The 14,770-nt window shown below is 35.5% G+C and overlaps 1 protein-coding gene across 2 annotated transcripts in view; it reads left to right on the top strand.

Annotated features, from left to right (window-relative positions):
• Positions 1-14,770, top strand: part of LOC306870355 (ras-specific guanine nucleotide-releasing factor RalGPS1-like) — a 128,825-nt gene that overhangs the window by 93,671 nt on the left and 20,384 nt on the right. For both annotated transcript variants that reach the window (XM_079417582.1, XM_079417583.1), the window contains exons 9-10: positions 8,753-8,890; positions 9,010-9,103. In XM_079417582.1, the coding sequence (XP_079273708.1) occupies positions 8,753-8,890; positions 9,010-9,103 (232 nt within the window). The remainder of the gene's footprint in view (positions 1-8,752; positions 8,891-9,009; positions 9,104-14,770) is intronic.

Below are 14,770 nucleotides of genomic sequence, written 5' to 3'. Positions count from 1 at the left end.
GTGCTAGTGATGAAATCGTGACATCATGCTTGGATGGTTTTCACACCATTAACAAACAAGCAGGCACGGTAGCGCTCGCTAAGTAAAGAGCCAAAGGTAATTTCAGGTTGTTATAAGACAGGGATCGGATTGTTGGTCTTTAAAGACCTTTAAAGTGTTTTAAAGCGTCTAAGAGGATTGAATTTCAGTACAGACATTGCAAAATGTTAAAAGTTGTTTTCCATGTGGAAAGAACTTTGTCTGCTCGTCTGTCGTTGTCATTTCTAATCCAAGGCATATGAGAATACAAGCGTCAGAGACTTTTCTGGATTTTACTCATTCATGTGCATTTGAAATCACTCAAACATTCCTTATTGTTTCATAGCAAATGATATGCACAATTTAGAGAAAAATGAATTTTGTTGTTTTTATAGTCAAATTTTAAACAGCACAGATTGCCATAGAACAGGTAATTGCGACTTTTTATTCATGCAATTCAAACTTTTTTCACAACTCTTGACTTTGTCTCACGATTCTGACTTATTTCTTGTATTTTTTCTCACAATTGAGGGAAAAAAATTCAGGCTTGTTTCCACATCAGAATAAAAAAACTACTTTTTTTAATCTCTCAATTCTTTTTCCCTCACAGTCATGACTCACAATAATCTCACAATTTTGACTTTTTCTTCAGAATTTCAAGAAAAAGTGAGACTTTTGAGATACAAATTCAAAACTGAAAGACAAAAAAGTCAGAATTGCAAACTCTTGATTTGTGGGGGGAAAAAGTGTCAGAATTGCAAGATCTTATGTCAGATTTGCCTGAAAAATCTCAGGATTGCAAGGAAAAAATCTGAATTTCAAAATATAAACTTAGGGTCAGTTTTACTAACAGCTTGCGCCAGTGTAAACCATCTTTTGCCGTTAAAATTATACTGTCAAGTTTTACTAAAGACGCGGAGTGAAGAATTAGCGCTGAAAAGGCACGGACACAGATATGTTTGAAAAGATTTCAGACTGTTTTTTTCCCTGCTCTGTTGTTTAGACTACAAAAAAACTAAATGTATTTGAATCTAGTACGCCAAATTGAATCCTCTTGTTTTCTGCCAGCGTCTTGTGGTACACCGGCTAATCAATAGTATAAATGCATTGTATGTGAGTAGTTTAGCTTGTGTTTGCTGTTGCTCTGGGTGAATCTTTTAGTTTTTCTGATTGTCATGATGAATTAAGTGTGATGAGCTGCATTCTTACGGGCCCAAAGCTGCCGGCCACAAATCCCAACAGCTGTCAGCTGATCTTACGCAATTCCCACCACAGTCCCGCGAGTCCTCCTTCCCTCCAGACCCACCGCTATAAAGTCACATCTACCTTATCCGCGTGTGGGACGTCCAGCTGGAAGCACTGAGCGCTGATCTGTGTATGGTTATAAAAATCAAGCACAAATGTACAACAATTAGAAGCCGATCTTTTGGAACGGCCTGGAGAGCTGAGTTTACGTGGCCTGTCATTAACACGATTTGTTCCCAGCGGAGGAATGACTGCATGCAACGTTATACGGATTAACGTTAATGAAGGTTGTATGTTGTGAACATGATGATGTTTCGTTACGGTGTTGTGGTTGTATTTAGACTAAATAGTTTTGGGATGATTGTGCTTGCAGCTGCGTGGCTAAACTGTAAGATTTCTGAGGATTACGCCAGCTTTTGCAATGCATAAAGTAGTTGTGGTGTTTTTAGTGTTTTTAATGCAAGTTCTTTAGTTACGGTATTAGTGATGACAGTTTTATAATCAGCTCCTTTTATCGTCCCAGTAATTCATTTTTAAGGATTTTTAAAGTTCTTTCTCAAGAGTTTGACTTCCTTTAGTGTCTTTAGAGGATTTGGAGGTTTTTTTGGTGATTGACAGGTGCTTCTGGTGACCTCTATGACACTCACTGGGTTTCAGCGAGTGATTGAATAGAGATTTCATTTTCAGTTTTTCCGTTAATTCCGTCTAATTTAGTCAGCGTGAGCATTTAAATTAGCAGAAACATTAAGCAATTAACCTTGAAATTCCTTCACCTAGTTTGGTGTTGCCAGTCAAAAATGAGCAGGCTTTAAAAATTGCTTGTCAATGTCAATGTCTCAGTGCTCTATTATTAAAAAAAAAATCTATCAGTGCATTAAGACAAAATACTCTTACTTTCAAGATGCAATCGATGAAAACAGGTCTTAAAGGGGGAGGTACAATGCTGTTTCATGCATTCAGAGTTGTTTAGACCGTTAAAGAGTTGGATTCTCATGCTAAGCATGGACAAAGTTCCAAAAAAACTATTTGGAACTGAGTATTTTTGTGGCAAAAATCTTTCTTCCGGGTTTGTACAAGTTTTTTTCAATCATGGCTATTGCTGACGTAAACGAGGGTGGAACTCCTTATATGGCCATTTCACGCCTCCAGGAGCTCGGCTTTTTTCGGAGAGAATCGTAAAGCTGTATCTCTCTTTTATAAATATGATAAAACTAAAGACTTTTTGGAAATATGAAGGATGCAGTACGTCTCTATAATTACCCAAGATTAGCATGTCTGCTTAATATCTTAACACTTTATTTTGATGGGTCCACAACATACAACATACTGACTATGAGAAACTTTGCAAGTATATGTTAACTTATTCTACTAACCCTACCCCTACCCTACTGAGAGTTAGTAGACATGTAAGTGCAAATTTAATAATAATTAGTTGACATGTAGTTGACATGTAGTTACAAAGTTACTTCTAGTTAGTAGAATGCCTAAAGTGGACTATCGAAATAAAGTGTAACCGCAGTATTTCCTGCATGCTTGGGGATGGATTGGCAGTAGTATGTTGCAAGTTGAGTAATTTAACCGACTGAAATCTAAGTTGCTCTTGACTGCAGATCTTCCTCTGTGCTGCAGCTCTCAAACTTCCTTCTCTATTCTTCTTATTAATATTCATATATGAAGCATGCAAGCATTAATAATGTCAGAATGTTCATATTTGGCTGAATATCCCTTTAAAGATGTGAAATGGACCGTGTTTTGGACCGCACACACACGTGACTCTGTCCATTGTCTGTTTTACTCATCACCTTCTGTTCTCTCTTGCTCTTTTTCTTATTTTCTTTTTCTCGTCAATCAGTTTTCTTCTGACAGCTGACCATTGTGTCAGGTAAATGTTGGGGTCTGGAATGGACGTTTGGCTCTTGGATCAGAGCTGGTGTCCGTTTATCTGCAGCAGGGGAGCCGTGTCCAGTCCTGGACCAGCACCTTTATTGGACTGATTTATGATTATAGGACAGGGGCTTGCCAAGCCACTCTGCCCCTGCTTGGAAAGTTTGTTTATTTGTTATGTTTTAGTGGTGATGTAAAAACCAGCGGCAGCGTAATGAGCTACTTCAGAGGTCACTCAGATAGCTTAGTGTGGAGCCACATTGAGAAACCGCCTCGTAGTCTTGATATGGTGTGGTTTTGAGTGACGCTTTCTAGATGTAGCCACATGAGAAGGTCATTATCTGTGAGTAAGATCACTGTGTCTTAAAGGAACAGAGGTCAAAGGGAAGAAATTCAGTAAGATAACTGAGATAAACATCCTCCGTATAAACACAGATAACTGATCAAAACTTGATTTTCTGGATTGGTGATTTCTGTCAAAACTCTGGCATTGCAGTTAAAACAATTAAAAAAAAAAAGCCTTTTTTGTGAAATGTTTTAAAGGACAGTTTACACAATACTTTACTTCAATTTTGCTACCATAAAATGACACAAAAAAACAGTAATTGGTGGCTGCTTCATAAGTTCTGTGATAATGTTTTTGAAAGAAATCTTTTTAGCTCACCAAGGCCTCATTTATTTGATCTAAAATATAGTAAAATTGTGAAATATTATTATTACCATTTACAATAAGTGTCTTCTATGTGAATATATTGTAAGATGTAATTTACTCCTTTGATCAAATCTGTATTTCAGCAACATTACTCCAGTCTTCAGTGTCACATGATCTTCAGAAATCATTCTAATATGTTGATTTGCTGCTCAAGAAACATTTCTGATTATTATCAATGTTGAAAGCAATTGTTTTCTGCTTAGTATTTTTGTGATGCATTATTTTCAGGACAACTTCAAAATAACGGCATTTATTTGAAATAGAAATCCAAAGAAATCTTTTGAATGGTAGTGTATATATTGTAATCTGTTGAAAACTTCTCCCCAGCCACGGATCACCAAACCTTTCACACCAAAGGGTTTAATGCTAAATCTTTCTCTCTTCCATCAGAAACCAGTAAAAACACTCTGAACTGCCTAGCAACCACATAGCAACATTCTTAGAACACTCTGAACACCTTAGCAATTAGTCTATAATCCATTCATTAAAAAAGGTGTGTTTTGGATGCTTGAGTCATGAATTAAACACTTATGTCATCGTATAGACTGTCTGAGAACCTCTACGATGTTTATTTGTCAAGTTCATAGTGAAAAATAACTTAACAAGAACAATATGGTTCATCTCAATCCATTTGGTCCAAGAAATGTGTTTTGTGACTCATCTTTTTGAGTGTTTACATGGAGATTTGTAGCCTCAAAACAAACCACTACATCATATCCTCTGCAGTCCAATGTCTCTTCATCGCTCTCTCTCTCTCTGTCCTCATCGATGTGAGACTGAGCTGATAATTGCTCATGAAGATAATGCGTTCTGAAAGGAGCTCATGCTTTAAAACCATCCATAAAATTGGCTCACTTAAGATAATTGAACGGAGAATAACATGATGTCCTTTCTGTCCGCTTTTGCTTAGATTGCAGTGGAGCGTTTGTCCGATTCACTGCAGGTCCTTCCCAAAATCCACAAGCACAGTTGGTGTTTATGTGCATTTCTGAAGCAACTGAATGCAGGACTTCTTCTTATGTGCTGTAGTCTCCTCTAAAGCTGTGTGTTTCATTGTTTTACTGTCCCTTCCCATTTACAAATTGTTCCTTTTTTTGTGGTGGTGCCCTCAATAGAACTTAGTATGTTATTTATCCCTAAATGGTGTGTCTTAATACCTTAATGTAATAATATGTGCCCTTGATTGGTAGATGAGGTACAAAGGTATACACTACTACATTTGGATTTATTTTCATACTATATTCACTCAGAAATTGCTAGTAGATTTCACTAATAATTACAAAGAAACAGCAAGTAACATGTTGAATTAAACATGAAATTTTGACGTAGGACTGAATAGTGTTTTCTTGTAAAACTTCAGTAATTTGTTTTATTTACAACTTCACAAGCTTTTTTGTCAGCTGAACCTCTTTGACATGAAATATTTATTTAAAATGTTTTCATGTCCAAAATTCTATATTTCTGTCAAATTTGAACATATTTCAGTAATAGATTAGTATTTTAACGACACATTAGCTCTAATAACTGTTAATGGTAGTAATGCAGGTAAATAAAAAAATTAAAATATTTATATTTAATATAAAGTATTTATTTTTATATATTTTATTTTAAAGTTATTTATTTTAATTTGACATTTGTATGATTTATATAATTAATCAATTTAGTTTAGGAAACCCTGCCCTATATATTTCACATTTTTTTCAATCAGAGCAGTATTTATCTGGTACAGTATAATGAGGATTGTTATATAAATGATTTACTAATAGTGTTACTATTTTTAGTTAGTGACACTGGTTTGTGTGTATGAGCTACATGTGCTAATGTTCATGTTTTAAGATGCTTCAGTGCTTATGAATTATCAAAACTGCCTTTTCTATCAGTGTATTTCAGTGTTAGATTGCTTCATGCATGTGGTAAGGACTGCTAGTTTTTGCTGTTGATTAATTTTTAAACACATAATTACGATTAACAATTTAAACATTTCATTAGTTTGTCACATGCATGCATGATTAAGCATAAGAAATTGTCCCAAGTATATTATGAGGCTCAGAACACAGATGAACAATCCAGAGAGAGCCTGCATTGCAAGCCAGACTTGAAGTACTTAATTTTTCAAAGATAGTAACTTGTGCAGACATGTAGCTATAAAACACATCAGACAAAAGGCCGTTTCTCACAGCTGAGAAACAGCACTGGATGAACAAAACCAGAGCTCGTTGCATGTGCAAAGACCTGATTTGTGTTGGACGATCAGCCTTGGAAGCAAATCACAACTTGGTGAACTTTGCTTCTGCACGTTTTCACAGTCTCTTTGGGGACACGTCTCCGATTGTGTAATAATAAGAACACATGATGCAGAGCTGTGCTGTCCAAGGTGAATGTTGCAATAGAAGGAAGGAACGATGATGTGCTGTTCGATCCGTCAGGTTTTCACCATGTGCTTTGAGACTCTGTTATGTAAGATGCCACACTGCTGCCTTTTAAGGGCACCAGAGAGCTTTACCCTGATCCTGTTTAGTCTGAACATCTCATCAGTGAGTCCTTCATCAGGTTTTTCCTGGAAAAACAAAAGATGACCTTAAACTAAACACACAGACCTTGCAAAAGACGAGCTGTAAACTTCAGTTCAATGTTTGTAGTTGCTTGTGCAACATGTCTACCTTCCCACAACCTTCATCTGATGCTGTCAAACTGAGTTTCCGTCTTTATATTTAGCTCAAGCGTTCGGGTGAATCTCACGAAACATGCTGATAACACTGAAATAAAAAGGAAATAAGAAATGATGTGTTGCAAGATTTTCATGACTTTGGGCTTGGATACAGACAGACTTTGGTAATACAATGGCAGAGATGCTGATTGTCATCTTGAGTGCTGATGTAATCGTGTGAATGAAGCCATAGAGTGACTCAGATTGTGTCAAGGCTGGTCGTCCAGTAGTGTGTGTGTGACGAACTGGATGTGTGGAGATGTTGTGTTCACAACCGATCTACTTCAGTTATGTTTCTGATGTTTTATTGCTATATTTGGATAAAGGCGAAGCAGATGTTTCAGTTAGGTCCATATATATTTGGATACAGGCACACTACTTTTATTATTTTAGCTGCTGACCAAAACACATTCAAGTTAGTTATCAAGATTGGAGGAAAGTTTAAGGAATTACAGCTCTTTAATATGTACCCCCCCCCCCACCCCCCTTCGAAGGGAACATAAGTAATAGGACAGTTGACTCAAAAGCTGTTTCATGGACAGGCGTGGGCTATTCTTTTGATATTTCTACATCAATTAGTAGGGATGTAACGATACACGTGTATCGAACAGTTCACGGGCAGTTCCAAATGGAAGTGATCATCCCAATCCCCTTGGAGCGGGGACTTTGGAGTGAGCAGGGCACGTGCGTGTCATTATGTAGTCGTTTGGAATGCACTTGGTGAAGGGAGGTTAATTTCCTCATCTTCAGCTGGGATGTTCCCGATATCTCATAATTATGACATTAGTTAAAAATTAGATGAAAAGCTAATTATGAGATATGAGTCACAGTTACCTGATATAACAGTGAAATTAAAGATAAAAAAGTCATAGCATAAAAATCTAAATTATTAGATACATAGTCCTAATTATGCAATAATTAACTGAAATGAAGAGATTAAAAAGTCATAATTGTGACAAAATAAAGTATGATATCAAAATTTGTAATTATGAGATAAGAAGTCATAACTATGAGTTGAACAGTCAAAATTATATAGTAATAATACAAAATTGGGATTTTGATTTTTCTTATGACTATAATTATCTTCCATGCAAATAGATGGTGGATGATTCATACTGTCAGACTACTTTTACTGTACTTTTTTGGAGCTTGGCAATCCAGCGCTTCCCATTTTGTGTTCCACACTAGAAAGAAAGTCAAATACAGATTTGGAGCAACACGAAGGGTCTTTACACTTTTTTTGGTTTCATGAAGAGATCTATGTCCAGTGCGTACTGAAGTGTGTAAGTAGAGTACTGCAGTGTACTTTAGTAGTATGCCATCATCACAAACACACCCTGATGTTAAAGATACACATGGGAAATGTTAATTACCCAAGCGTGACTGCCTCGGATCTTCACATGAGCGATTCTTTTGCTCTTTGACCAACTTGCTGTAATCAAATAGAAGATTAGAAAAGATCTGATTGTGAATGCCGTGCAGATGTGTAATTTCTGTCTCGCCTCTAAATCAAGATGCATTCTGGGATAAATTAAGGGCAATAGTGTCCACTTGTTCCTGCAGTACATGCCTGGTTCTTGTTAGTCAGTACGTATAATGTGCATCACAGCTTGACTGAGGTGATAAGCTGTAACTGTGCATGGAGGTGCTTTATTTCTTTATTAGACTTACAATAATTTATCGCAAGTTAACAGTTTTCCTGCTGTATTATCATATGTCTCTACAGATATCAGCATGTGATAGTGCTCTACTGACATACAGTGTTGTGTTTCTGTTCTAGATTTGTGTCTCCTGTATCGCTTTCTGCACATAAAATAAAATAATTTCACCTTATTCATTTTTTCAAAAATTATTTAAATGAATGTATTTACTAATTAAAATTTTATATTTTTTTCAAAACATTACACACATTGACAAGATAAAATTTGTATAATATATTATTTAAAATATGAATTAATTTAAATAATTTCAAAGAAATTATTTATTTTTTAATTAAGAAAACAGTTAGTTAGTTAGTTTATAGCCATTAAATAAGTTAGACAATGTACAGTCAGTTGATCAGTATAACAAAATAAACCTTTTCATGGTGATACATCATCCTGGATCATTATATTATTACTATCAAATGTCCATATCAGTAAATCCATAAATAACATGAATACTTATAGTCCATTTCTCACACATAGGGATCTACCTGCTGGACATGATTTACATCGACTCGGCCTATCCTGCGTCTGACAGCATCATTGAGACTGAGCAGAGAACCAATCAGATGAACAACATCCTGCGGGTGATCTCTGACCTCCAGATGTCCTGCACATACGGTCAGTTCATTAGCTCTCAGTCAGTTCGAAGGATATTTAGTCGTGAAATCTGTAGGGAGATTTCAGATCCACGTGTTTATATACACGCACACGTCTGACCCTCGACATCCTCCTCACAGATCACCTCGTGACCCTCCCGCATGTGCAGAAGTACTTGATGTCTGTTCGCTACATCGAGGAGCTTCAGAAGTTCGTGGAAGATGACAATTTCAAGTAAGTAGCTCTCAATGGTAAAATGCAAAGGGACTATATTTACAGCAGAGCTCCTGCTTCAAACGGCATGATGACTTTAGCAGGATGCGTGGCACCGGCAGCGGCCCAAAGCGAGGGCAACCCATTGACTGGATGATTTAGGATTTGGCAAACAGGAAATAGCAGATGATTGCATTTGTGTTTTTCTGGTTGCGACATGACAGCCGATACCCCTAGGCATTTGACACTGGGAATTGACGGGTCGCTGCTTTTATAGGCAAGCAACAGCGTGATTTGATTTTTTGGGTGGTCGGCACAGTGAGAAGCAAAGTCATCACATAAATGTGGTGAAACTGTAACTGCCTTTAGACGTTTTGATTGTGCCGTTAAATAGTGTTTTACACAAATGTAATGTGTTTTTATTAAAATCACTGGGTGTTCTGTGAGTTTGAGCAAAATTGCTTAAGCTCAGCAGGGTTTAGGCCGAATGAGTCCAAACACATGGTGGAACCAACAGTGAGATGAGAAATAAATCCTTATACGCAGTTGTTCCAAATCATATAATTTGCTCTTTAAGTGGTGAAACGTAAAGCGTGTATTATTTGCACAACAGCATCCAGCAATTCTTTGCCAGAATTTTTGTTTAAATTGCAGTACTTGTATTATTTTTTAGCAAAATGTTATGTTGTTTTTTAATTCTGTTATTGGTTATTATCATACATTGGGCAGAACCTGTCTGAGTCAGAATAACCATAATGCCCTGGTTTAAAGGTAGTTGCAACTTTTTCACAATTCAGACCTTTTCTCCTCACATTCAGAATTTATATCTCACCATTTGGAAGAAGTGGAAGAAAAGTCTGAACAAGAAATAGAATTATGAGATGTTAACTTAGAATTCTGAGACAAAAAAAAATTAGAATTCCGAGATGCAAACTTAGAATTCTGAAAAAGAATGTCAGAATTCTGTGATAAGCAGCCAGAGACTCACCGCGCCTTCAAAATAATCCAAACGAGGTGCATAGACCAAAAATGTTTCCCAAAAAGTATGAGCTTGAAGATCCGCACACTCTCAAACATGGATTTTGTTGTTAACTCCAACAGACAACCATTGTTATCCAATTTGATGTAGATCATCCATTGCTAAATGTACACACATTGTGGTCATTTTTTCATTTATTTTTATTTATTATTATAATTTCTTTCTTTCTTTCTTTTTTTTTTATTTAAAAAAAAAAAATATTTTTTATTTTATATTTTGATATTGTTATTTTATTTTATAAATATTTAAATTTTTTTTGGATCAGTGTGTGGTCTGATTGATCATGTGATCTCTTAAATATCATGTGATTTCTCAAATTAAGATGGTTCCTAGCTCTATTGTCAGCTTGACATTGAAAAATGTGACCGAAACGTTTGCCTTGTTTTTATTCAGTAAATTGCTCTAAATGTTATCATCTCGATTGTGATTCTTTTTTATTTTTGAGAGTGTGTGGAGAATTCTGTTATATAAACTTAAAATTCTGTGGGGAAAAGTCATAATTCCGAGATGCAAATTTAGAATTCAGATTAAAAATAAATCAGAGTTCTGAGATGCAAATTTAGAATAGAATTCTAAGGAAAAAAAGTCATAATTCCGAGATGCAAACTTAGAATTCTAAGAAGACAGTTAGAATAACGAGATGTAAACTTAGAATTCTGAAAAAAGTCAGAATTGTAACATTTAAACTCAGAATTCAGAGAAAAATTAAATTGTGAGATTTAAACTCAGAATTGCAAGACAAAAGTATAAATTCTGAGTTTATATCTTGCAACTCTGATTTGTTTATTTTTTCTGTGCAAAAAGCCACAATTACCTTTTTTATAAATTTTTTCCTCTTTTAATATCCCATGGTGGAAACAAGCCTTCTATAGACCAGGGTTAGAGGGATATTTCAAACAAACAAAAAGAAAAGGCTTTTTTGCTTCTGCAAACATCAAAAAAGATCATTTGAAAAATGCATGTGCTTTTTTGTGGCCATTCAAGAATATTTCAATCTTTTTGCTGTGCATTGAAAGTCAATGCAGTCTGAAACAACGAAAAAACAACTGAAACATTCTTCAAAATGTCGTCTTTTGTGTTCTGCAGAAGAAATGAAGTCAAACAGGTTTGGAACGACATGAGGTTGAGTTAATGATGACTGAATTTTCATTTTTTGTTGAACTGTCTCTTTAAGTAGAGGGGTGACCAGCATTTTTAGCAGTACGTAATCAGCAGTGACCCATACTAGATCTTCAAGCAGAAGCTGTTAGGAATGCAGCAGATCTCTTTTTGCTTTAATGTGAACTCAAGTTCTCTTCTCCACCTCATACTATCATAAACAGCTGCGAAGTGAATTAGCAATTCATCAGAGCGAGTTAAAAGAGCCTGTGATTATGCTAGATTTAAATGTTTATTCCGCCGGATGAGTGATTTTCTGTGGGACTCTCATCTCAATGCTGTGAAGAGCCTGTTATTACTGGCACACACTGTATCAGAAGTACATTAGCAATATTGATGTCTCAACGCGGGAGAGGAAACGTAATAATGAGCCCAATATCCTGATATCACCCCTGCTGAAAAGCGTTCATCTGTTGAAGCAATCATATTAGCACAAAGTTATGAAATATTATCTTGTGTTTATAAAATGTAAATAGCCTTCATCGACTGGTAAGAAGTCAGCTTTAACAGAGATTTGAAACAATAACATCATGTTTCACAGCTCTTTTCGTACCTGTCTAAGAAGCCAGTGTTTTTGCTCTGTTTCCTGTGGCCGTTCATCCGTGACGACTCAGACGTAAACACATCTCAGCATCAGTCTTTCATTCAGCTCGTCTGAAATGATTGTTTTCTTGACTTTCACTCACTTCGCTGAATTTGGAGCGAATCCTGTGCTGACGACGGACGATCAGTAAATGTCTTTTTAATCAGAGTCCTTCAGTCTCAAGTATGCAGTCCCAGGGAATACATCCTTCTCACGTGTCTTATACACAGGTTTGGAGAAACACAGATTTAAGATGGTGATACGTAACTAAAATACAAAAAAAAAAAGATGTCATTTTAACTTGCCCTACTAACATTTTATATTAACTTATATTTTTCATTTAAAGTTAGATTTAGAACATATCTTTAGAAAAAATACATTTAGATTTTTATACAGGTTTATATTTAAATAATTTTTGTATTTTTACATATTTTAAAAAAAATTATTCTATAATTTATGAAAATATATTATTGTAATATATTTTAAACAAGGTGATATTTTTTATTAAGTTATGTTAACATATTTTTTAAATATATTTTATTCAAGTTAAAATTGTTCATTTAAAGTTAGGTTGTACGTATTTATGATCAAATTGTAAAAATACAAATATGTATAATATTTTTGTCAATAATAAAATATTTTGCTTTTTATTTATTTTGTGCAAGTTTTATATTTATCATTTAAAATGAGGATATTTTGCATATTTAAAAAAATATGCATTTTATATTATGCATGTTTACATTTTCATTTAAAGTTAGATTTTTATGTATTTATGACAAATATATCATTTTTATACATATTTGTCATTTATTTTTGTGTTTATTTTGAAATACAATTTAATATTTTTTCATTTAAATTTAGGATTTTACACATTTTACATATTTTGAAAATATCTGTGTTAAGTTTATTTTTGGCATATACAGTTAAGTTTTATTTAATAAGAAAATGGTAATGTAAATGATGTTGCTGTAAGCGATGCTGCATGCAGTGTGAAATAGTACAGATTTTTCTGTCATTTTCAACCTGTTTTAACTTCCGTCTCAAGCCATTCTTGTAACTTCAGCAAAAAATCATTCAGTAAGATAACGTTACCTTTATGACTTAATAAATACGAACAACTGGCCACAACAATGTTACAATAGAATGCATTGGAGAAATCCAAACATTTGATGTCTAATTGTGTGCTGTTTGATGTTTAGGCATTAAACAACATGTACACCACACATGCAGCTGTATACTGTAAAAGTCACATTAAAAAGCCTGCAATAACCAGATTGCAGTTACATTTGGTAAAAATGTCAGAGCTTTTGTTGTGGACCGAGTCAGAGTTCAGACAGGAGTTCATTGTGTCATTTGTCATAGCTCTTTTTCCATCTTTGTTTATACAGAGGGACTCTGAGCGTCTGTCATGGTGTTATTTGCGGTTTGCCGTATCTCAAACCTCCAGGGTGTTTTTTGCACAGCTCTGTTTTATAGCGGGTGAGATGGGATCAGCTCCAAATCTCGAAGATCGGTGGCGGCTCTCATGTGGTCTCCATGGTGACGTTTCATTTGTGACCCCGTCACGACCTTGCATGGCCCCAAACGCACTGAAACCGTAGGGTGTGCTATTGAAGTTCATCCAGGACTTATATCATGCTGCTGGCTTTATCCTACCCGACAAACCCCAGCCTCCCTCTTCATCACCGGTGGCTGTCTCACTTTCTGATCCGCGGCCAGTATTCTGGATGGGTTGCGAACATGAAAGACATGGGCGGCTGGAGGACTTTTGCATTGCAGGTCCGCAGGTCTGGAAACACTACACATGCAGCAGAGTGGAAAATGAACTTCACCCACCAGACACAGAGACTGCTGAAGGAGCAGTTCCAAATGATTTAGAAATGTATATACATATACATTTTTTCCAAGCTTGTTTCCACCATGAAACAAAAAAATTAAAAAGGTCATTGCAACTTTCTTACTAATAATTCAGATTTTTGTGCACAATTGCAAGTTCATATAAATTGGAATCTTTTTCTCTGAATTCCAGGTTTACATTTAGCGATTTTGACTTTCCTCTGAATTCTGAGATTACATCTCACAGTTTTGACATGTTTTCTTGGAATTCTGAGTTTACATTTATTTTTTTCCCCAGAATTCTGAGTTTACGTCTCGCAGTTTTGACTGACTTTTTTTCCTCAGAGTTCAGAATTTTCATACAATTGACTTTTTCCTCTGAATTCTAAAGAATTCTCCGAATGTTTTTTAATATCTCACAAGCTTATGGCTTATATCTCACAATTCAGCAGTTTTTTTTGTTCCATATTGCAAGAAAAAACTCAGAATTGCTAGAAAAAAAGTCAGAATTGTGAGATAAAAAGTCGCCTTTTAAAAAACAGTTTATTTTTTATTCTATGACAAAAATTGACAACTTTTTTAAATTAGATGCGCTGTTAGTTTGTTGTAGTGCAACTCTGTAGTACTCAGAAATTTACACCAAGCTTGTTGCAGTGCATTCTGGGATTGGTTTGTCTGTGGATGCACGTGGTGGTGCTGCTTTATAATGTGTCTAGGCCACGTCATTTTGCTGCCTACCGTTTGAAAACAGCCATTGCATCTGGAGCTTGTCTTTGAGACCTTAAGATGTAGTCTTGTTATGGTTTGGAATAGTTTGACATTGTCTGGTTTCTGAACTCTCAACCTCTGTTAAGTCACTTTCAGTTTTCTTGACTGAGAAATGCTGTTATGTACAAATTAGCAGTGAATGATTGATTGCTGTCATTAGTGTTTCTCCAGGGATTTCTCCACACCCACCGGTTATCTGACTCTGACTATTTCGCCTTCCTTAAAAACAGTGTGATATCCTGAAGGAATCTGCTATTTTCTTTCACAAACCCCTGAACGCTGTTTCAGGTTGTTGAGTTGCTTT

Source organism: Barbus barbus (assembly GCF_936440315.1).
Source record: "Barbus barbus genome assembly, chromosome: 5".
In the NCBI taxonomy this organism is placed as follows: Eukaryota; Metazoa; Chordata; class Actinopteri; order Cypriniformes; family Cyprinidae; genus Barbus; species Barbus barbus.
This window is presented reverse-complemented; position numbering and strand designations above follow the sequence as displayed.